We start from the raw sequence: 25,084 nt of genomic DNA, 5'->3' as shown, positions 1-25,084 counted from the left end.
GACTGTACCTGGACTGGGCTCCACCATGATACGTAACAAATTGTGTAGCAGTATCTAAAAAAACGGAAACACTATAGGATGCTTGGACAATTCCAGGTTCATTATAGAACGCTTAACTGATTATTTATCCTATTCCATTATTTTTTTTAATGTCATGCTACTTCTGACTTTCGGTTCTTTGACGAGCTTCAACGTGATTTAAAAACGTTTCTGTGGACCATCGAGTCGCCTGAATAGTCTACATCTGAAGTTGAAGGGTTTAAAGGGAAAGAGGCTCGGGTTTGCGGCAACCACTTTTGTGTATCTCCGAGCAAGTATATACTATACTGTGTGTACAATTCCAGACTCCATACTTGGTGAATTTGATTAATGTATGAAAAAGTCAAATAATTAAGAACTACGACGGAGATTAAAAAGTCGGTGTATTGCTACAGACCACACAAACTATTTTGTTTAGCTAGCTAGCTAACCTTAAACTGTGGGCTAACGTTACGTCCTTCTCTGGGAACAGAGTCTTACCGCCATCTTGAATTGTAATGTTTATTTCTGAGACTTTTTGTTCGATCAAGCGGTGGACTAACTACTAAATATATTTCATGGGAAGAAGCACAAACGTAAGTAACAACAGCTAATTTTATTTTTAGTCCAGTGGTGTACGGACACCGTATAATATGCTTACTGCAAGCTAACTTTAGCTAATGTTAGCCATCACTAGCTAACTGTTAGCAATGCAACTGACAACGTTAGCTATGGTAGGCTACTTAGCATGCAGCTTGTTTAGAGATGAACTGTTTTCCCACTTCACTGAGGTAGCTAGCAAAGAACCCAAACGGGCTTAGCTCCTTCGGTACTGGTATAGTGTTACCACTTTAGTCTGCCGTGAAGTAGTCGGTTTAAAGCAGTGCATATGTGCTTTAAATGTCGGTTTGTTTGTTTTGAAACAGTGGCCTCAATTTGAGATGGGAATTTATCCCGGCTCACTGCGTTAGCAAGATTGTCTCTCAACGGTTAAAGTAAATGGTTACAGAAGCCGATTCTTGCTAGCTATTTTTGGCTTAATGTTAGCTACTGATGATAGCCATGAAACTGTTAGCTAACGGCAGTTAGTTAAAATCATGCAAAGGTCTAGCTCCCTACAGTGTGGCGGTTTAACACGGTTGATTTTGTTATGGTGAGGGTTTGTAGAGTTCTGATCTGTGATGCCCTCCTGCTAGTTACCTAAACGTTAGCCTGCGTTAATGTATTGTATCGTTGTGTGGGTAAGGACTAGCATTGATTGCTTTTTGATCAACCAGTAGAGTTGTTGACGGGGTTAGCAATCGGAGCACCGGCAAGTAAGAGCAGTTCAAGGGGGCTGTTAGTTAGCCAAGCTTCCATTACCAGTGCTAATATACTAACCAGTGGTAAATGTCTCGTTAGCTGCTGACCGTGGTGCTGGAAGAGAGTTTCATTAGCTAGGGATAGCCTGCTGATTGAGCCGAATTCGCTTGATGGAACGACAGACTGCTAGGTAAGTCGACGGTCAGGACTGTGCTATAATAACCATCGCTAACTTCTGTTGGCTAATGAAGCCCCTTTATTAACCACTTTGCCGATTTGTAATCGTCGTCTGATATTCTCTTTCAGGCTTTAACATTAGACAGCCCCTGTGTTTTTGTAGCTGTGCTAACAAGTTATTACGGCTAACTTAGATAGTAGCTTACAATACAAGTTTCCTTGCAGCGTTTTGCTTAGACAATACTAACTGGTTAACTTCCAACGTTATAGCATGTCGAAGTGTTTGCTATGCTAGCAAGTTGTCGTCTCAGTGCTCAGTGTATCCAGCTTTAACGCTACTTGGTATAGAGTAGACACATCCCAGTACCATCCAGTTAGCTGGTTGACTACCTTATCCTAACTCTTTGCACACTGCTCCCAACAAGGAAAGTCATAAATTAGTCGTATATTATAGACTAATTGGTTAGATGGGTGATACAATGTTAAAATCAATAAACTAATGTGAGATTAATGCGTGTAAATTAATTGTTTGGTGTATTGTTGAGGTTGGTTGCCAAGCAGGGATGTAAGTTTGCGATTTGGCCATCTTGCTACAGACGTCAGTTAGGTTGTTGGCTAGCTAACGTTAGCTGGCAAGATTTGACCAGACTTTCACGAGTGTGATCTTTTGTCCCCATCGTATGTTCACGGACATTTCCCTAGAATCCACGGTATTCTTTGGGTGTCGTGATATGAAAATGTGACACAGTAAACGTTCACCAGTTTCACTGTTCAGTCAACGTTAGCAAGCCCATAGCTAGCTAGCTACATCGCTACACTATCAATGGCATCTCTCTTGAGATAGAAATGGCATGACGAGTAGCAAATTAGCAGTATTAGCAGTGCCTGATCGAAAATGTGAGTTTGCCAGCAACAAGCCGACCGCACGAGTTTCACATGATTCAATGTTATGTTCAGATACAGATTAACGACAGTCCTAACCAACATAACCTTACAATCTCATTAGGGTAGGTAGGTAGCTAGCTAATTATTATCAACATTTGGCCTCCTTAAGTAACAACTACTCGTACTTTGCGTTTACTGTGGTTCGAATCAGGTAACGTATGATGTCAGGTGTGCCAATATTGTCTTATGTTCTTGTAATATAACCAAATCCTTGCCGACGGTTGGTCAGCCCGTTGTTGTCGGTCCTACCGCCACTGTGGGGAGCTACACACCAGTGTATGAAAGTTTGATGCCTGTTGATGCGCTGATTTTTTTGTTTTAGCCGTTTCCCAAATACAATTTGGTTATAGTTCATCTTATTATTAACTGATTATTATTATTATTATATATAACATAAACGTTTACCATTCTGCCTTTACTTACCGTAAAGTCAGTATGGTGATATTGTGCCCTTTATTGTGATTTTTGTATTTATTATGGGGTGTAGTCTCTTTCTAACTGAAGACGGGTGCGTATGTGACTTCATCATAAGGTGATGTCTGTATCTAACAGTAGTTCCTCCCCGTGTCCCTCCAGACAGTGCACCCAGGACCCCGGACCCCCCCAGCAGCCCCCTCTCCTGCTGGACTAGATGCCCCTGGCCCAGGCTGCCTGGTGGAGTGACGTGGTTGGGCGAGGCCGAGACCATGGTCCTGAGTGGCAGGCGGACGCAGTGTGGACGCGTCTCTGGGCAGCAGGCAGTGGGACAGGCCAGACCCCCCTCCTCCTCCACCCAGCGCTCTCAGCTACGCTACGGCAGGAGCTCCCCCAGCACACGCAGGGCCAGCCGCAGTGAGTAACTGTTGACGTGTTTGATGTGTGTGTGTGTCTGTGTGTATGACCTGTGTTGACGCGTGTGTGTGTGTGTGTGTGCCTGTGTTGACGCGTGTGATGTGATGTGTGTGTGTATGACCTGTGTTGACGCCTGTGTTGTAGGGTGTGGATCGGGAGCTCTGGATGGGGAGCGGCGGCATGTTCCGTCCTCGGGGATGACCGCCAGGGAGCTGTGTGAGAACGACGACCTCTCCACCTGCCTCATCGTCGACCCGTACCTGGGCTTCATGACGCACAAGATGAACCCCAGGTCAGTCCTCAGTCCGCACACACCTTTTATCTTACTTACTGGACCACCCTGTGCAAAGACTTCCATATTCTCTACATGTGTGGGTGTTAAACATCATTTATAGAATAGAATAGAAAAGCCTTTTTTATCATTGTATATGCGTACAACATATACAAGGGACAACATATAACACAACAATAGAACAAATGGCAAAAACTTAAAGTATATATATGTTTTATTATATTATTATTGTACATGAGTTTGTGTCAACAGTGCATTTTTTTGCTAGAAAGCATAGTTTGTGTTGTAGAAAAAGTAAGTATTTTAGCCATAGTGCTCACATTTATTTTTCTTTCTTTCCCTCTGTATTTGAAAAAGTAAGAAGTAGAAAGGTGTTGTCCAAAGTTCTTTTTTAACAGGACCAACATAATATGCTTCTGGGTTTACTCGGTGCCAAGATCTCTTGGAACATGATTTGGTGATGTTTCCTCTTGGAACATGATTGGGTGATGTTTCCTTCTGTCCTGTAGGTTTCGACCAATCAAAGGCCGGCAGGAGGAGCTGAAGGAGGTGATTGAGCGTTTAAAGAAGCATGACAACCTGGAGAAAGCCTTCAAGGCCCTCACAGCAGGAGACTGGACACGCAGCCACCTCCTGCACAAGACCAAGGCCCAGGAGAAACTCTTCAAAGAGCACGTGCGTGACACACACAAGGGCTGAACGATTAATTGCGATATGGGACAACGCGATTTTCTACCCGCAACGTCCGCGATTACAACGTGGTGTAAAAAAAAAAAAATATATATATATACAGCCGCGGAAAAAATTAAGAGACCACTTCAAAATTATCAGTTTCTCTGGTTTTACTATTTATTGGTATGTGTTAAAGTACAATGTACATTTTAGTTTTATTCTATAACCTACTGGCAACATTCCTACCAAATTTCAAATAAAAATATTGTCATTTAGATCATTTATTTGCAGAAAAATGACAATTGGTCAAAATAGCAAAAAAGATGCAGTGTCTTCAGATCTCGAATAATGCAAAGAAAACAAGCTCATATTCATTTTTAAACTACACAATACTAATGCTTTAACTTAGGAAGAGTTCAGAAATCAATATTTTGAGGAATAACCTTGATTTAAAATCACAACTTTCATGTGTCTTGGCATGCTCTCCACCAGTCTTTCACATTGCCGTTGGGTGACTTTATGCTACTCCTGGCGCAAGAATTCAAGCAGCTCGGCTTCTTTTCATGGCTTGTGACCATCCATCTTCCTCTTGATCACATTTCAGAGTTTTTTTTATGGGATTCAGGTCTCGAAATTGGGCTGGCCATGACAGGGTCCTGATCTGGTGATACTCCATCCACACCTTTACTGGCCTGGCTGTGTGGCATGGAGCATTGCCCTGCTGAAAAAAAAACTTCTCAGAGTTGGGGAACATTGTCAGAGCAAAAGGAAGCAAGTTTTTCTTCCGGGACAACGTTGTACTTTGCCTGGCTGAGGTTTGTAAAAGACCATAAGGATTGAACCAAAGCCGACTGGAGGGTCTCCTAGTTCGTCTTCTCCGATGAGTCCAATTTCACAGTAGGTGCAAGACTCTGTGGCTTGTAGGCCTCTCCAGGTCTCCGTCTAACCATCAGACGACCATGTGTTGGGCAAAGCTGAAAATTGGACTCATCAGAGAAGACGAACTAGAAGACCCTCCAGTCCGCTTTGGTTCAATCCTTATGGTCATTTACAAACCTCAGCCAGGCAAAGTACAACGTTGTCCCGGAAGAAAAACTTGCTTCCTTTTGCTCTGACAATGTTCCCCAACTCTGAGAAGTTTTTTTTTCAGCAGGGCAATGCTCCATGCCACACAGCCAGGCCAGTAAAGGTGTGGATGGAGTATCACCAGATCAGGACCCTGTCATGGCCAGCCCAATTTTGAGACCTGAATCCCATAAAAAAAACTCTGAAATGTGATCAAGAGGAAGATGGATGGTCACAAGCCATGAAAAGAAGCCGAGCTGCTTGAATTCTTGCGCCAGGAGTAGCATAAAGTCACCCAACGGCAATGTGAAAGACTGGTGGAGAGCATGCCAAGACACATGAAAGTTGTGATTTTAAATCAAGGTTATTCCTCAAAATATTGATTTCTGAACTCTTCCTAAGTTAAAGCATTAGTATTGTGTAGTTTAAAAATGAATATGAGCTTGTTTTCTTTGCATTATTCGAGATCTGAAGACACTGCATCTTTTTTGCTATTTTGACCAATTGTCATTTTTCTGCAAATAAATGATCTAAATGACAATATTTTTATTTGAAATTTGGTAGGAATGTTGCCAGTAGGTTATAGAATAAAACTAAAATGTACAGTTTTACTTTAACACATACCAATAAATAGTAAAACCAGAGAAACTGATAATTTTGAAGTGGTCTCTTAATTTTTTCCGCGGCTGTATATATATATATATATATATATATATATATATATTTATTTATTTATTTATTTATTTATTTATTTTTTTAAAGATGGAACATTTTGCACACAGTGATTAAAGCAGCATAACTGATCAATTGCTAATCGCTAACGAGATGCTACTGGCTCAAACTAGCGAAATATCTTACTTTGACACTGAAAAAGATGGAACATTTTGCACACAGTGATTAAAGCAGCATAACTGATCAATTGCTAATCGCTAACGAGATGCTACTGGCTCAAACTAGCGAAATATCTTACTTTGACACTATGACCAACTAGTTGGTCAACAGCTGTCCTAACAAAGTCAAACATCAAGCAAGTGCAACACAAGACGGCGAATAAGCTACTTACTAGTTAGGCAGACAGTAAAAACCGGGCGGCTTCAGGCACACTTACATAATGCAGTCATTTGCCAACGGACCCTGGTATGGCAGTGGCACAGAGGCGATTCTTATTAAAAGTAATTGTAGCGTCCCAAGGCCCAGGAGAAACTCTTCAAAGAGCACGTGTGACTAGCTATCCAAAATTGTAACATATGTGCAGTACTCAGCAGATGTTAAAGTACAGCTACATAGGAACTGTGTTGAATATAGGCGCTGCCAGTGTCAGAGATGTGTTTGATGGGCAGGCACTATATCTATAGCATTTTCCCACCTAAATCATACATCTGAAAGAATGTTTGTGCTTGTTTGTTTTTGTTTTGCAGGTATTTGTTTACTTGCGCATTTTTGCCACCAACAGCGGTTTTGAGATTTTACCCTGTAATCGCTACTCGTCAGAGATGAACGGAGCCAAGATAGTGGCAACTAAGGAGTGGTAAGATCTTCACAAACTAAACACTAGTTTACATATCACTGAGCCAATGGGAACACTAGGTTTACATATCACTGAGCCAATGGGAACACTAGGTTTACATATCACTGAACCAATGGGAACACTAGGTTTACATATCACTGAGCCAATGGGAACACTAGTATACATTAGGAGTGGGCGATATACCGGTTTGATAGTAATACCGCGATTTTTCCACGCCATGATATGGATTTTGCAATATTGTGGATATCGCGATTTATTCATAATTCATACATTTGAATTTGGCATTCATATTTTTGCATTCCAAATTTCAACTGAGTAATAGTACTAAGTAGCTACATCTTTTGATATTTAAATCTAAGCTTCATTGGTTCTTAAGAATAAAAGAATATATGTTTAATATGTGGACCTATTTTATCAGCGCACGTCGCATGCACTTTTTGCGCGCATTTAGTGGTTAAGAAGCGTGCAGGCAGCTGCAGTTATGAGGCAGGTTTACTTTTGAGGAAAACATTAACAATCCAGGATGAGCGAAAACCCAAAAATTGATGTTGCTCAAGAGCAGGAGGATGAATTGGTTAAGAAGAAAGTGTGCACCTCTGTTGTTTGGAACTGGTTATGCTTTAAAATCCCCGACCCCGACCAAAAAAGAATAATAGACAGTTGTGTCGCCGTGTTGTTTTAGCCAAAGGTGTAAGCACCAGCAACCTGTTAAATCACCATTCAATTGGCAGCTTGCAAATTGTCTACTGGTTGTTTATCATATTTCATATCATCATTTTTAACACACATAGGTAAGATACAGTTTGCAGCTGCTAGCTTGTGATGAACTCGTGTTAATATGTGTCAATATGAACTCTTTCATACGAAGTTGCACAGGCACCCTGGGGGCTTTTCCCATTATAATTGAGTTAAATCGAGCGATCTATATCATCAGCTAGATAACTAGTTATCATTTCATGCAAAAGTAACTAGGGGTGGGCGATATATATCGTCTGCGATAATATCATCATTGTTGTTGAAACGATGTGCAAAATTAAATTATCGAGTATTTAAATGACTTTGCCAAAAACAATGACACGCACAGGGAAACTGTTCACATCATGTTCTTAATATAGCCTACGGCGCAGCAGCGCTCCCCACAGCACGGCACTCACATGACTAGCGGGCCTACGTGATCACGTGACATGGCTTCTCGCATCCACTTTGCAACAGGTTAGCAGCGCATGGTGATGTCTGTTGTGCCTCTGTTTGTGTAGCATAAAACGTGATTTGTATTCAAACATAGCGTGTGTAATGTGTACCTATTTCATTCCGTTTGTTAACCTTTCCTGCTGTCTGTCTCTGAACGTAGTTGAAGATTGCAGGGGAGTAAAATGCTCCACGGCCGAAGTAGATTGCATGTTTTTAACTTCGGGGTTAATTCCCTTTCCTTTACGTCTGCTGCTGGTTAGTAAATACAGACAGCAGGAAAGGTTAGCAAACGGAATGAAATAGCTACACATTACACACGCTATGCTTTAATAAAACTCCCGTTACTCACATACTGGTTAACACTAGCACTATCACAGCACATAAATGTTTGTTGCTACATCCAAACTATGCGTCAGCGTCTCTCCCTGTACGTGCTCATCTTAAAGCAGCCGCACCATTTTACGAAACGTTCTTGCAATGTGAATCATTTCATTTAAATATGCTTATTGGCCCTATTGACTATTGTGTACGCTTGTGCGTTTAACAGCGCTTGTTTGTGAGAGAGAGCATTTAACTGTTGATGCCCCAGTTTAATAAAGCCAGGCTATTCATAAAAAAACGTACGTCAATGTGGCATTAGTACTATGAACAGTTGAGAAATTGATTCCGTCGGGCTCGGTTCGGATTCGAAAAAATATATTTTTATGGCTGTCGGACTCTGTCCGGGCTCGGTTACTATTCTGTCGGACCGGGCCGGGTTTGGACAGAAAAATTTGTCCCGATCCATGCTCTAATGCTCATGTATTTGTATTTTTGTATAATCCTGGACAGAATTTGAAGTTTAATAAGGCCATAAGAACTGCTGTTGATGTGCAATAATCTCATGGATGCATGGAGCACTTAATTACAAGAGTTCAATATTTCTGCATTGCAGTTCAATTAAGTTATTTTTGTTTAAAGACATTGAAGAAGTGTTTTCCTTAAACATTGTGCCCATTTTTGTAATCTCCAAGAAGGTATAACTCTGAGAATTCCAATCACATGTTTTTAAAATATCGTCTAATTATCGTTATCGTCAAAATGAAAAAAAATATTGAGATATTATTTTTTGCCCATATCGCCCACCCCTAAATGTAACTCTTCCATTGAAATCGTTTATGCTAAGGTTATTAAACGCTTCCTTAGCTAGCACAGCTATTCGATAACCAGTATAACAACCAGGAAACACAACGTTAGCTGCCAAGTTTAATTTCTCAAAATCAGCTCACCATCGCCGTTTTGGGTTCAAAGTGATTACAACCACGTGTGTGATGGCTTCACATACAGTAGATATAAACAATCCTAAGAGAAATAATGGGAAATCGACAGAGCAAGGGCTCACTCTGATATTAATGTAATGTTAGTGAATATTGCTCATCATGCTAATATTTAGTCTCCGCTATTCGTCCAAAGCCAAATCTATTCATGAGGTTCCAACATTTTTCAAAAGCAATTTGGCTTTAAACATGACAAGTCGATTCCGTTATTTTCTGTCCCGTCGTTTGAAGCGTACCTTTTAGCTCCGGTATTGGTCTCCCATTATTTAACATTTTACATTTCGATTGACATTCCAGTTTAAGGCTATCGCACGGCCCCTTCATTTAGACAGACATTACCTATTCTATGGATAGAAAAGACATATAATACAAGTGTCCACAAGTACTACAGTGGTGACAAACTATGAGAAAGCAAAAGGCGTGCGCTCGTTGCTGCCTCACCTCGCATGTCTCCCCTCTATTTGAACAATAAATGCACAAATTCGGCAATTTCTGATTATAAAATTGCTTGAAATGATTGGAATCATACAGAAATTTCAGTTATAACACATCAGTATTTTATTTGATCATTATTCGATTTTTACTTTTCATGATGACATATTTTGTCTTTACTAGACATTTGCTAATAATGGCTATTAAAATGTGATTAAGATTTTTTTTTTTACCCTCATATATCGTGATATCATATCGATATCATCTGAACAGTGGAAAATATCGTGATATGAATTTTAGCTCATATCGCCCACCCCTAGTATACATATCACTGAGCCAATGGGAACACTAAACATATACGAGGTATAGGTTTACATATCACTCAGCCAATGGCAAACGACCTGAGCCCCACTGCCTTTTAAAAGATAACCGATTATTTCTAAAAACATTAGATGAGTTTTTTTGTTTTTGATTGAAAAGCCTTATTGTTTTGTGATGAGTTGTGTGTTTGTGTGTGTCTGTGCTGTGGCCTCTGTGCAGGAAGCACAATGATAAGATCGAGTACCTGGTGGGCTGCATCGCCGAGATGACCGCCAGTGAGGAGAAGAGCCTCCTTCGCCACGGAGAGAACGACTTCAGCGTCATGTACTCCACACGCAAGAACTGCGCTCAGCTGTGGCTGGGGCCGGCTGCATTTATTAACCACGGTATGGACACACACACACACACACACACACGTATACATATACTCATAAACCTTTTGAACCAGAGATCCCCTTTCTCTCTAACCATAGTATGCGCGTATGTACACATAAACCAGGTGACATAAACCATGGTGTGCACACACACACACACACACACACCTGTTAGTGATACCAGAGACCTTGTTATCTGTATATTGCTTACATGCTAAACCATGTGATAAGCAGCAGATTAGCTGCCAGTTGTTTCCTATTTTAAGAGCAAGTTTAAACAATAATCTTACATTGACCGAGAACAATTCTCTTAAAATGAGGCGCGTATAGTAATCTCGAACCAAAATTATACTGTGAGTTAAACTATTCTGATTTCTATTGGAAAAGTCCTTCTACCTGTCATCCTGTTTAAGCGCCAGGTTTCTCATATGATGTTTTGTTTTCCCCTTGATTTTCAGACTGTCGGCCAAACTGTAAGGTACGTTTTCTCTGACATCCAACCCAAGCTTTTTTCCTTTTACCATAGACTGAGCTGCTTGTCTGTGCGGGGGCCATCTAAGAGCTGCTCTTCTCTCCTCTTGTCTTCTCTCCTCTTGTCTTCTCTCCTCTCCTCTTGTCTCCTCTCCTCTTGTCTCCTCTCCTCTTCTCTTCTCTTCTCTTCTCTTCTCTCCTCTCCTCCAGTTCGTGTCCACAGGCAGAGACACGGCTTGTGTCAAAGTTCTCCGAGACATCGAGCCCGGCGAGGAAATCTCGTGTTACTACGGAGACGGCTTCTTTGGGGACAACAACGATCTTTGTGAATGCTACACCTGTGAAAGGTATCAGTCAGCGTGTGTGTGTGTGTGTGTATATGTGAATGCTACACTTGTGAAAGGTATCAGTCCTCATCAGGCACTGTGGAAACGGCACAATCAGAGAAGATATTGTAACAACTTCATGTTCTCGGTCTGGACCACGTGTGTGTGTGTGTGTGTGTGTGTGTGTTTGTGTGTGTGTGTAAAGAGTGTGTAGGTCCATTTTAACACTATGATGAGACTATTTGGGGTATATAATATCTAGTTTTCAGGGGCTTGGGGAGGACACAATGTTAGTTGCTGGTGGGGAACATTGAAGGGGATTACTGAGGGACCTGTTCATACGCCTGGCACCTGATGATGTCATGATGTCAACTCTCCGTTCTGCAGCTCAGTGTCTGAGACGGGGGCAGGATTGAGAGTGCTGTTGTGTGTGAGTGTGTGTGTTTGTGTGAGTCGGGGGCAGGATTGAGAGTGCTGTTGTGTGTGTGAGTGTGTGTGTTTGTGTGTGTCGGGGGCAAGATTGAGAGTGCTGTTGTGTGTTGTGGACAAGATGTAAAATGCTGTACATTGCCAAATGTAGATTTGTGATCATATAGGATTGTAAGGTCCCTGCAGATTCCCACTCTAACTTGCTCTTTCTGTGTGTGTGTGTGTGTGTGTGTGTGTGTGTGTGTGTGTGTGTGTGTGTGTGTGTGTGTGTGTGTGTTTTTCAAGGCGAGCCTTGGGTGCGTTTAAGACGAAGGCGGGTCTGCCGGTGTCGGCTCCAGTCATCAACACCACCTACGCCCTGAGGGAGACGGACCGCCGCCTCAACCGACTCAAGAAGATGGGAGAGAGCAGCCAGAACTCAGACACACACTCCGTTGGCTCACACACCGACGCCGACTCTCAGGAATCACCACAAACACACTCATGTAAGCAGCACACTCAGACACACACACCAACACCAACACGGACTGCTGCTGATTGCAACATGACATTCATGTTTGCTGGCAGGAATGTTGCACTCACTCCTATTATATATATATACACACACACACACACACACACACATCCACTTCAAACACACTGCACACTCTGCATGCAAACTTTACCGCCTTGAGAGGCAGATGTGAGACCCTCCGTGTGTACTGAAGGCAGTCTGTGTTTAACACCTTGTGGTACAGACAGCTCAGCATCAGCCCTGAGTAGCATGAGAGAGAGGGAGAGAGAGAGAGAACTTCAGCCCTGTGTGTCTCGCCCTGAGTAGAGTAGAGTAGAGAGAGAGAGAGAGAGAAACCGTTTGATGTCCCTCAGCATCGATGAGATGGCTTTAGTCGCTAGGCTGAGTGTTGGAGTCACTGCAAACCTTTTTTAAAGGCATTAAGTACCCTTTTTCTGTTCTTCCACATCCTCAGCAGCGCAGAAACGCTTCTCCAGCCCCAGCGTGAAGCTGAGCCGAACCCGAACCCAAACCCGACAGGACCAGAACCAGAACTCTCTGTCTCCACCTCTCTCCTCCACCTTACCTCCCAAAGCCGCTTCAGTCTCCAGCAGCAGCGGCAGCGGTCGCCGGCGGTTACCCAAGAAGCACCATCGCTCCCGGTCCAAACAGGCCCCCCCCCCTGCAACACCCCCCACCCCCGCCCCCACGAGCGTCCGGTTGCGTAGCCAGGGCCGCATCCGAGGGGGCGGGCAGCACAAGACGCCACCGGCGCCCCCCAGGACCTCCAGACTAGCGCTGGGCCACAGCATCAAGCAGGAGGTGGAGGAGGCGGGGGTGGGGGAGGGTGTGGAGCGTGTGTGTGGCTACAGGACTCGCAGGCTGACGCGCACACTGCTGAAGGAGCAGCAGCAGGAAGCTGCAGCCGGGTCAGGGGTCGAGAGGTCAGAGGTCGAGGGGTCAGGGGTCGAGGGGTCCGGGGTCCAGCAGGAGTCCCACGACGCTGACACCACGCATGTGGGCGGGGTTATCATCAAGACGGAGCCGGCGGACATGGAGGAGTACCTGCAGCACGGGGTGGGTGTGGCCACATCCAGCCAGCATCCCCCAGCCAATCACAGCACGCGGGCAACTTCACGACGACTGACCCGTCTGCGATCTGATAGGACAGTAAAACAGGAAGAGGGGGGGTCTCTGTGCCTGCATCCCTTCGTCCCTGCAGACTCTTGCCCCTCCCCTTCCACCAGTCTCAGGACGCTCAGCCAATCAGTGAGCTCGAAGGACTCGAGTCGGCGCCATAAAGGTGCTCCGTCACGGCGCAAGGCGAAACGCAGGCGGAAGAGGCGGCTGGTTCGGTACGACGCCCTCCTCGTGGAAGACATCAGCGGCATCCCCAAACTCACCCTGCGTCGCCGTAGCAACACCGGCAGCGGCAGGAAGAAGAGCCGTAACGCGGCAGCCAACGCAGCGAGCTCTCAGAAGAGCCACCGGCGCTCTTCCTCTCCTCCCTCCTCTTCCTCCGCCTCCAAGATCAGCATCAAGTTCAGCAAGAAGCGCCACGCCGACTGGGGCGGGGCTTATGTGGCGCACCTCAACAACGGCTTTGGCGCCAACGGCAGTGTCTCCCACGGCAACCACACCAGGATGAAGATCCAGCTGAAGCGAGAGGAGGAGGAGGAGCAGCAGGTGACTCAGTCACATACCGCCCTCGCCACCAGCACGCCACCAGGGGGCGCTAGAGAGGCGCTGAAGCAGCACGACACACACAGCAGCAGGAGCCGACACACACGCCCCCAACCTGCCCCCACGCCCTCCTCATCGGAGGAGGAGGAGGAGGAAGAGGAGGAGGACGAGGAGGAGGAGGACGAGGAGGAGGAGGACGAGTTTGAGGATGACTTCTTCCCGCTGCCTGCGCCCAAGCGCCTGCGTCTGATCGTGGGGATGGAGTCCATCGACATCGACATCTCCTCCAGGAGGAGGCAGGACCAGGCCACGCGCCTCCACACATAGGAGGTCACATAAGGTCACATCCTGTCACATGACTCCTACAGGGTCACCTGACCTGGCCGTTCTGGTCATAGCTCCTCCCACCATCAATACCACAGGTGTTCGCCACAGGTGTTGATGTAAAAAAGGGTTTTATTCTGGAAAGGACATGTCGTGTATGGAACCTTCATTCCAATCAACGGATGTTCTGTAAATTATACAAAAAAAAAAGAATCATACCATAAGTCAAAGCACTTCTGTTTTGTAAGATAAAAAGGAAGATGTAGAATATATAAGTGTCGGGAGAAGCTGCCCATGCAGATTTATATAAATATATAATTTTTCTTTTTCTATTTGTATTTGCTTTGGTGCTGTTTTGTTGATACTGAATTTGTTTTTTGAAAGGTCGAGGAAAGTGTTTAAAAAAAAAACCTGATCCTGATCCTGACCGTGCTGGTGTAAGAGGGAGATGAGGGTCAAAGGACATAAAGTGATGCTGAAGTGTGTGGCTTTGGATATGTCTGAGGGAACACACACACTCACACACTCACACACACAGGACTCTAGTGGTGCTGGTGGATATGTGTTCATGAACGCATCGTGAACAACACACACTACACACACACACTACACACACACCCTACACACACACCCTACACACACTACACACACACAAGACTCTAGTGGTGCTGGTGGATATGTGTTCATGAACACACACACACACACACACACACACACACAGGACTCTAGTGGTGCTGCTAGATATGTGTTCATGAACACACACACACACAGACACAGAGGACTCTAGTGGTGCTGGTGGATATGTGTTCATGAACGCATTGTGAACAACAACACACACACACACACAGACACACAAGACTCTAGTGGTGCTGGTGGATATGTGTTCATGAGCACACATATACACACACAGATACACACACACTAATGCACGCACGCACACTACACATACAAGACTCTAGTGGTGCTGGTGTTCATGAACGCATAGTGAGCTTGGTGAGATGGCTGACCTCTCAGAGTTTGTGTGTGTGTGTGAGTTGCCGAATGAAAATGTTTAATCTTTTCCACCGCATTGTAGTCTGACGTCAGAGGAACACACACCTGTGGAGAAAGATGAATGGTACCGGGAGTCTTTTGATATGTATAACGTATATGATTTTGAAGAGTTATTTTTGTTCTGTATAAAGTATATTATTTTGGATGTTTATTTTTATGTCACCAATTCCAGGCAAAGTTTTGTGTTCCCTGCTGAAGTAACTGAGACTGGTGTATCTCATCTCCCTTCCTCTCCACAGAAGCCCAGGCAGCTCACGTCACGTCATCCAGTCAGGCAGGCAGGCGGCATCAACAGCCACACTCACCATCACACAGGAAGTGATGCAATGTGAATCCCCCCAGTACAGCTACAGTAATCAGACATGTATGGATACATCTATACATGTATATGACAGTAATCGCCACATAGTAAGTGATGCAATGTGAACCCCCCCCAGTACAGCTACAGTAATCGTCACACAGGAAGTGATGCAATGTGAACCCCCCCCAGTACAGCTACAGTAATCGCCACACAGGAAGTGATGCAATGTGACCCCCCCCCCCCCCCCCCCCAATACAGCTACAGAAATCGCCACACAGGAAGTGATGCAATGTGAACCCCCCAGTACAGCTACAGTAATCTCCACACAGGAAGTGATGCAATGTGTGTCTGGGGTCACCCTTGGAGACTCCAGCATGAGGCTGCTGTCCTTTTGAAACCAGCTGCTTTAACTGTCATGTATTGCACAACATGTGTATCATAATGTGTCTTCTGGAATAATAACAACATTCTGAAGGATCTAGCACATGGAACGCCAAAAAGCTGAAGGTTGGGTTCTGCACAGTAGCTGTGTGGAAAGTATGTGTGTGTATGTCCTTGGACGCTATGGGACCCACTGCTGTAGTCGTGGTGTATTCATGGGCTTCTGGTGTTCCTTTGCAGTATGACCATATCCATCCTGTGTCGTGTGTGTATATGCGTGTCCAGTGTAAATGTAACTTCATAAACCGCTGGACAGGAACTCAACTCTTTTTAAAAAGCATCTGTGTCCAATGGACAATGTCCCAAATTATAAACCAGTGGACTAACACTACTGTTTTTAACACTTATCCGGGTCCAGTGAAGACGTTCTCACTCCAAACCCACTGGACTGGATTGCCACAGTTTTTAACAGCATCACACACACACACTGGATTGGATTGCATTGCCACAGTTTTTAACGGCATCACACAGCCATGTTCACACACACACACACACACGCAGCCATGTACACACAGCACTTGGTGCCTTAAGCGACTCCAACTCCAGGATGGAACATCTTTATCTCCACCTGACACACTGCAGCCTGGGAGACACCTCATACTGGCGGTGTTTGGCCAGCGACCACGTCTCCTCATGCAGTGTGTGTGTGTGACCACATCTCCTCCTGCTGGCGTTGTCTGGCCAGCGACCACGTCTCCTCGTGTGTGTGTGTGTGTGTGTGTGTGGGTCGGAGTGGTCAGTGGGGATGAACACAGATGAATGTCTGGAACCCTTTCCCCAGATAGCAGCTGCCGCTGGATCAGGTCCAGTGCGGAACCAGAACTGATCTGGTACAGAACCAATACTGGTCCGGCACTGACCTGGTTGGATATGGGTCTGTCCCTGATTTGCCACAGATCCAGACATCCACAGACTGGTATTGATCCATCGGGGCCTGTTCTGTTCTGGATTGCGTCTGGTATTATCTGGGCCTGGTCTGTGCTGTGGAGATCACCAGCAGCGGGCTGTGTGTTTCCAAACCTCAGCTGACTTTGGGCCGGATCACGACCAGAACCTGAACCCTGGCGGGCGGGTGGTCTCCAGTCAGCTGCTCTCGCCAACTCAACGACGCTTCCAGTTTTACCATCCATCTACCCTGTACAGAAACCCACGGAAAAGCTGACTTTTAAAAGACATGTGAATAGTTTGTTGACAATAAGTGTTACATGCACGACATGGAAGCAACACTGAACCATAGTTTTCAAGAGGGACAGTGAGGAAACTGTTGTGTATAACACAAGGACATATTGTACTTATTTAACAGTTTTGAATACTTGAAAGCAAGATAAAAGTTTCTTTGCGAGAAAAAAAAAAACTGCCTCCTGTATCGCTCTATTACCTGTACTGGGAATGTGTTATTTTGTCATTCAATTCAATTCAATTTCATTTATATAGCGCCATAACAATACAATTGCCTCTAGGTGCTTTACAGAGCCTGGACCCCCCCTTAGTGCAAGCACAATGGCAATAGGGGCAAGAAAAAACTCTGTTAGTCAGGAAGAAACCTTAAGCAGAACCAGAAGACATAAGGGGGGAACCATCTGCTTAAGGTCGGCCGGGTGGAGATAGGAAGGGGGAGGGTTGTGTGGCAGAAGGGGAAGGGAAACGACAAGTGTTGTACCCAGCATGCATTTGGTAGATGTACATAATATAAATACAAACATCAGGTGGAACATGATTCATACAAAACCAGCTTAGTGGGTATACACTGTGCTCATAGGGTTACTCTTACAGGGGTAAGTAAGGGAAGTAGGAACAGAAAAAATGTCGGTGGTGGCAATAATGTATATTGTATATAAATGCGAGCATAGGGTATGGGGTAAGTGTTAGGTGAAATTCACCCTAGCTACCTCAGCTGCATTAAAGTACATTTATTAGACAAACAACAATTGCAATCGGGCTCACTCCCAACACACGGCTGAAAGTGAAGCAATATTAAACACATTGCACAACGTTTATATAGACAGAAGTTATGTGTTCAGTAGGGAAAACCACATGGTGGACGTTAGAGGCAAGGATGGAAGATTTGCACAAGATTGGAAGAAGCACAGTTCGTCCTTATCACCTCTGGTCTATGCTCTTGTACATATGCAGACTAAGTGGCACCTAATAATCTAAGTTATACACACACCCACAGAAACACAGACAAGCCATGTTCCTGCTTTAATAAGTTCATATTAATTCATATATTAATACAAGGCACTTGATTCATATATTCTTAAGTCATTGACACTAAAAGGAATCTTAGCATTCCAAATACCCAAGCTAACCCTTACCCTTATTATCAGAAGAGGGTGAAGTCTTGTGAAATCGGACAGGACATATGGGCTTTTGAGATCATTTGATGTGTGTCTGTGTGTGAAGTCTTGTGAAATCGGATAGTACATTTGGGCGTTTGGGATCATTTGATGATTTGGCCCAATTAGAATCCGCAGACAGTTCCAGATCCAGTCCTAGTTGGGGCTGTGGACACACCAGTCACACGCACACAGACACACACACACACACACACACACACACACACACACACACAGCTCTGAGATGTGGACTGTACGGGTTGCTGTGCACCAGGTGTGTTGGATATTGGGCTGACCGCTTTAACCTGGTGTCCTCTGATGTGGGCCCATTCTTTGAGCAGCTGTGTGTGTGTGTGTGTGTGTGTGTGTGTGTGTGAGTGTGAGTGTGTGTGTGTGTGTGTGTGTGTTACGACCCTGTGGTTATTCACATGTATTGCCGTGTTTCTGCTGCTTCTGTGTGCTTTGTGTGATTTCCAGGCGGAGTGGCGCGCAGCAGATTGGGTCTCTGATCCTATTGGACGGTTGGAGGTCCCGGCCCTTTAAAAGCAGCGCGGTGACATCACTCTAGGCCGTGCTTTTGGGAATCGCGCCCAACCAGTGGCGGCTGGTGACATTTTTTTGAGGGGGCGCAGTTCGGCGGTGCGGTTTAAATAGCGCTCCACAATTAGCCTGGCCATTACCAGCCTGTGACTCCATTTCATTCCGTCTTTCAGTCTGGGCCAACCCAATGCATTTTGGTTTCCGAGATCGGCGGGTGCTTATCTTGAGGTTTAAAATCATTGGAGTTCCCTTAACCAATCAGCAACGTTTAGTAAGCATTCGGTACATTAAACTCTTCCCAAAGCCAGTTGGGAGAAGAGCTACGACGTCCTTTCCAATCATAAAACTTACAAGAAAATACTCTTGTTCTCCTTTTAATTTTCTGATGTTCTCGAGAGTTGAGACAACTTTTCCGATAGCTTTTCGTGTCTTTTCCTCCAAGGCGAGTTTTGCGTCACAGCTCTGAACTGTTCGCTGATTGGTCCTGCAAAATTTTGAGTTTTGGAGACGATTGTCAATGGGGTTGGGCCAGACTGAGTATGAGCTTGAAATCAATTCAGGCGGAAATACGTAGGCTGGTGTCACCAGGCTACTCCACAATGAGAAGAAAACAGGTTTTGAGTAAACCATTTGTTACTGAGGTTAAAAGACTGCATATTTCTGCTTTCACTACATGGCACTGCATGAGATGGTACATATGGGTATGGTCTGCAATGGGAATAGGAACCAATCCGCACTGCACTGGATTTCATCAATATGATTAAATGATTGTTACACTATAACAATTACACATAACCAATATTATTAAGACACATATAATAGTGGACATTACACTAAGCAACATAGGTCTCATTCGTATTATATTTACAGTATGAGCTGTATGAACTCATCCTTATTACATAAGTCAATATAAGATCAGAGAACATGCTAATGGCTACTATTATGCTATTTATTATGCTAATCGCAAATCGCTGCTAATAGCAATGTAATCCCACTACTAACTTCATGAAACACACTTACTTTTATCAGGTACGCACACAATGCCTCACATACGAATTGAAACAATGATGATTGGAAAACTAGGCACTCAGTATGTTTAACAACTTAACTATTACTGCCACTGAATTGGCTAGGAATGAAATGTATCGATATAAGTGTTAATCTTAATTGTGGGAGCTACACACGTCACGCCATTACTAACGGAGTCTTTCGTACAATATTCAAAAAAACAAAGCTTTATTTCAAGAACACACACAGTGCTCAACACTATCCAATAACAACTATCAAAAAACTGTAACTTGAAAACGCATTACTCACTGAACAGCCCGCTATCAGCTCCGGTTAGCATTCAGGCTGGAGAAGTAAAGGTCCTCCGATCAGTAGTTTCTTCTTATCGACATCTGATCGTCGATTGAAAGGTGTTCCACGAATAGATACAACTGAGTTTTCAGTCGCCATACTCTCAGATTAAAAGTTTCTGCTCTGCTGGCTATGATTCTTCCGTAGATATGTGATATTTAAATCTGATGTGAGGGAATAACAAAAGGTCTCTGATTGGACAGTCCTGTCAGCATGATATATAAGAAACCCTTTCATTGGCTGGGGGCGCAAGTGAAGTGCGCCCATGGCTCGAACTGTCATCCGCCAATGAGAAGCTGTCCTTGCTCAAATGTTCCTGCCCCTTTTTTTGGCTCCCATAGACTTCCACTTGGCCGGCGCCCACAGGGAGGCGTGGCTTCTCTCTCAGTGATAACGAATGCCAATATATTCTATTTGGTCACATTTAAGTGGTTTTTGACGTTTTTTTTTTTTTTTTTTTTTTATTTCAAAATTGTAGGGTGGTCGGCGCCCCAGCGCCCTGTATTGACGCACCGCCACTGCGCCCAACGCCACGCCACCAACACCTCGTCTCCGCTAAACCCCAGCCTTTGGCCGTGCCAATACCATCGGGTGCACTACTCGCCGGAGTGAGAGTTTGGGAGAGAGTGCCAGGCTGTGGAGGCCCGTTGTCGAGGCCTTGTGTTTTTTGTGGATTGTTGAGTTCTTTTTGGCACCTTCGTTGGGTGAATACTCAGTGTTGAATAAATACACGCTTATATTCAGTCTGTTGTCGGCCCGTGGTTTGAAATGTTCTGTTACATCTGAAAGCCCTAGACAAGATGTAACAGTGTGAGTGTGAGTGTGAGTGTGTGTGTGTGTGTGTGTGTGAGTGTGTGTGTGTGTGTGTGTGTGTGTGTGTGTGTGTGTGTGTTCTCAGGCTTGATGAGTCACTGCGGTCCCCAGAAAAAGGATGGCAGGAGGATGGGTCCTCTGACTCTGCCCCCACGCCAAACCGTCAGCTCAAACCACCTCACATGCCCCCCAAACCACCTCATGTACCCCCCAAACCACCTCCTGTGCCCCCCAAACCACCTCACCTGCCCCCCAAACCACCTCATGTACCCCCCAAACCACCTCATGTACCCCCCAAACCACCTCCTGTGCCCCCCCAACCACCTCACGTGCCCCCCAAACCACCTCATGTACCCCCCAAACCACCTCATGTACCCCCCAAACCACCTCCTGTGCCCCCCAAACCCCCTCACGTGCCCCCCCTCTCTGCAGAAATAACCGTACCTGATGCTGACGCGAGCTGGCCTCGCCCGTCAGAATGTCAGCTTGGCTGTTTCAGCCAGTTGTTTGATTCCGGTTCATGAATATTTGAGCGTTTCTGCTGAGGGTGTGTGTGTGTGTGTGTGTGTGTGTGTGTGTGTGTGTGCGCGTGTGTGTGTGTGTGTGTGTGTGAGTGTTTCTGCCGGAGTGTGTGCGTGTGTGTGTGTGTGTGTGTGTGTGTGAGTGTTTCTACTGAGGGTGTGTGAAGACAGCACTGCAACAGGGAGCAATGAAACTCCCTGAAGAGTCAACCATAAGACCGATGTCTCTGTGGTTGAATGAGTGAGTGAGTGCTTCCTGCTTCCTGCTTCCTGTTGTGTTTATGGACTTTATGAACTTGTGTGTCTAGTGTGTCGTGTTGTTAGGTACTGTGTTGTTTGTCTTGGCTGCTGTGTTGTTATTATGTTGTGTTGTTTGTCTTGGCTGCTGTGTTGTTGTTGTGATGTGCTCTTCCAAAAGGCTGCATGCCAGTGTCAGGTGGAGTTTTCATCCCGGCCAATGGGAGGAGCTGTTTATCTCTGACGGCCAATGGGAGGAGCTGTTTATCTCTGACGGCCAATGGGAGGAGCTCTTTATCTCTGACGGCCAATGGGAGGAGCTAATTATCTCTGACGGCCAATGGGAGGAGCTCTTTATCTCTGACGGCAAATGGGAGGAGCTCTTTAACTCTGACGGCCAATGGGAGGAGCTCTTTATCTCTGACGGCCAATGGGGGGAGCTCTTTAGACTTTTTAGACTCTTTAGACTTCAGACCACCAACCCCTAACACTCTCCTCCACTGATGTGTGTGCTGCACTGAGCAGGATTAATGCACGTAAGGCTGCTGGCCCTGATGGCATCCCCGGACGCGTGCTCAGGGCCTGTGCTGGGCAGCTAGCTGAGGTCTTGACTGACATATTCAACCGATGTCTGGCCCAAGCTACTGTCCCCGCGTGCTTTAAAGCTACCTCCAACAGCCAGTGCCAAAACACTCCACTGCAGTGAGCCTAAACGACTTCCGCCCTGTTGCACTGACCCCCACCATCATGAAGTGCTTCGAGAGGATGGTCCTGGCTCACTTCAAAAGCTGCTTACCACCCACACTGGACCCCTTCCAATTCGCCTACCGTAAGAATCGGAGTACGGAGGATGGCAATTCCACGGCATTACACTCCGCCCTTTCTCATCTGGACAATAACAACAGCTATGTAAGGATGCTGTTAATTGACTTCAGTTCAGCCTTCAACACTGTCATCCCCTCCAACCTGATCATCATGAAACTCAGTCACCTGGGTATCAACCCTTCCCTCTGTAACTGGATACTGGACTTTCTAACCAACAGCCCCCGGTCTGTTAGGATAGAGAACCACACCTCCTCAACCATCACCCTGAACACAGACATGCCACAGGGCTGCGTGCTTAGTCCTCTTCTCTACTCCCTCTTCACCTACGACTGCACACCTGTAATGGTTCTAATACCATTGACAAGTTTGCAGACGATACAACGGTGATTGGCCTCATCAGCGACAACGATGAGTTGGCCTACAGAGAAGAGGTCCAGCACCTGGCGGTGTGGTGCGCCGACAACAACCTGGCCCTCAACACCATGAAGACCAAAGAGCTAATTGTGAACTTCAGGAAGAAAGATGGCACACACACCCCCATCCATATCAACGGGATGGAGGTTGAGCGTGTTGCCAGCTTCAAGTTCCTGGGTGTCCACATCTCTGAGGACCTCTCTTGGACCCTTAACACTTCATCCATAGTAAAGAAGGCACACCAGCGTCTCTTTTCCCTGAGGAGACTGTAGAAGGTCCATCTGTCTCCCCAGATTCTGGAGAATTTCTACCGCTGTACCATTGAGAGCATTCTCACAAACTCCATCTCAACATGGTATAGCAGCTGCTCTCTTTCCGATCGTAAAAGACTGCAGAGGGTGGTGAAAACTGCCCAACACATCACCGGTTCCACTCTCCCCACCATTGAGGCTGTCCAGAGCAAGAGATGTCTGCGGAGAGCGCGCAGCATCGCCAAGGACAGCTCACACCCCAGCCACAGACTGTTTGCCCTCCTCCCCTCTGGGAGGCGCAACAGGGTCCTCCGTTCCCGTACCAGCAGGTTCAAGAACAGCTTCATCCCTGCGGCTGTCACCCTACTGAACTCTGCCCCACGGGGATAGCCCCCCCCCAACCCCACACACACCTGCCCCCCGAGACTGTACTTCCCACCTCCACCCTGGCTGACTGCCACACAGCCTCCAACCATTGAACATTTGCACATTTGAACAGTTGCACAAGAATGTCTTTTTTATCCCACTTTACTGTTTATCCCACTTTTTACTGTATTAACTGTACTTACATTCCATTTCTGCTGTGTTACTGTACTAACTGTACTTACACCTTACTACACTTACTAATCACTATATTATTACTACCTCATTCACTTTTCTTTACCTATTAACACCACTAATACTTACACCTGCACTTTATATATTTCATATCTATCTACACTTCCTACCTCAATTGCTGCTAATCCTATTTCATACCTACTCTTACTGTTCATATCTTATTTATTCACTTATTCCACTTTACATATGGTCATACTCTGCACTTTTATTGCTATTTTGCACTTCTGGTTGGATGCTAAACTGCATTTCCTTGTCTCGGTACTTGTACTCGGTGCAATGACAATAAAGTTGAATCTAATCTAATCTAATCTTTATCTCTGTCAAATCACACATTGGAGCCTGTGGAGATATGAGCAGGCTACACACACATTACACACACACACACACACACACACACACACACACACACACACACATTACACACACATGACACACACACACACACACACACACACACACACACACACATTACACACACATGACACACACACCCACACACACACACACACACACACACACACACATTACACACACTACCAAACACACACACACACACACTACCAAACACACACACACACACCCACACACACACACACACACACACTACCAAACACACACACACACACACATTACACACATTACCAAACACACACACACACACACACACACACATTATACACTTTACACACACTGCCAAACACTTGAATAGTGGTTGCTGTGTACCAAGCTCCTAGAAGCCCAGCGGTTGCCAAGGCAATGCAAGGCAAGTTTATTTATACAGCAGTATTCATTCTCATTGGTTATTCAGAGTGCTGGACCAATGAGCAGATGAAACACAGAGTAAGATAACATAAAGCCCTGTTGAACGGCGCCATCCATCCTCTGGTCCTCCCCAGAGTGTGTGTGTGTGTGTGTGTGTGTGTGTGTGTGTGTGTGTGTGTGTGTGTGTGTGTGTGCGTCTGTGTGTGTGCGTGAGCGTGTGCATGTGTGTGTGTGTGTGTGTATAAGTGTGAGTGTGACAGTGAGTGTGAGTGTGAGTGTGTGTGTGTGTGTGTGTGTGTGTGTGTGTGTGTGTGTGTGTGTGTGTTTGCTGTGAGCAGGGTTATGTATGTGTGTGTGTGTGTGTGTGTGTGTGTGTGTGTGTGTGTGTGTGTGTGTGTGTGTGTGTGCCCAGGACTGATCTAC

At 45.4% G+C, this 25,084-nt stretch overlaps 1 protein-coding gene across 2 annotated transcripts; it reads left to right on the top strand.

Annotated features, from left to right (window-relative positions):
- The first annotated feature begins 278 nt into the window (after positions 1-278).
- LOC308366774 (histone-lysine N-methyltransferase KMT5B-like) lies at positions 279-15,697 on the top strand. 2 transcript variants are annotated; one of them, XM_080840523.1, is made up of 11 exons: positions 279-614; positions 1,420-1,510; positions 3,019-3,273; positions 3,418-3,565; positions 4,075-4,240; positions 6,721-6,830; positions 10,310-10,476; positions 10,923-10,942; positions 11,146-11,282; positions 11,976-12,175; positions 12,659-15,697. In XM_080840523.1, the coding sequence occupies exons 3-11, from the start codon at positions 3,129-3,131 to the stop codon at positions 14,191-14,193; spliced, it is 2,628 nt and encodes an 875-aa protein (XP_080696649.1). In that variant the 5' UTR covers positions 279-614; positions 1,420-1,510; positions 3,019-3,128; the 3' UTR covers positions 14,194-15,697. The 2 variants fall into 2 exon arrangements, with proteins under 2 accessions (XP_080696649.1, XP_080696648.1); XM_080840522.1 differs by lacking the exon at positions 1,420-1,510.
- The last annotated feature ends 9,387 nt before the right edge of the window (positions 15,698-25,084 follow it).

Source organism: Sprattus sprattus, assembly GCF_963457725.1.
Source record: "Sprattus sprattus genome assembly, chromosome: 6".
Taxonomy (NCBI): Eukaryota; Metazoa; Chordata; class Actinopteri; order Clupeiformes; family Clupeidae; genus Sprattus; species Sprattus sprattus.
The sequence above is the reverse complement of the archived record's forward strand: the minus strand, read 5'-3'. Positions and strand labels throughout refer to the sequence as shown.

Coding starts and splice junctions, on each gene's coding strand:
- LOC308366774 (XM_080840522.1), top strand. CDS start 3,129: ATGGTCCTGAGTGGCAGGCGGACGCAGTGTGGACGCGTCTCTGGGCAG. Junction 3,274..3,417: donor CACACGCAGGGCCAGCCGCA/GTGAGTAACTGT, acceptor CCTGTGTTGTAG/GGTGTGGATCGGGAGCTCTG. Junction 12,176..12,658: donor ATCACCACAAACACACTCAT/GTAAGCAGCACA, acceptor CCACATCCTCAG/CAGCGCAGAAACGCTTCTCC.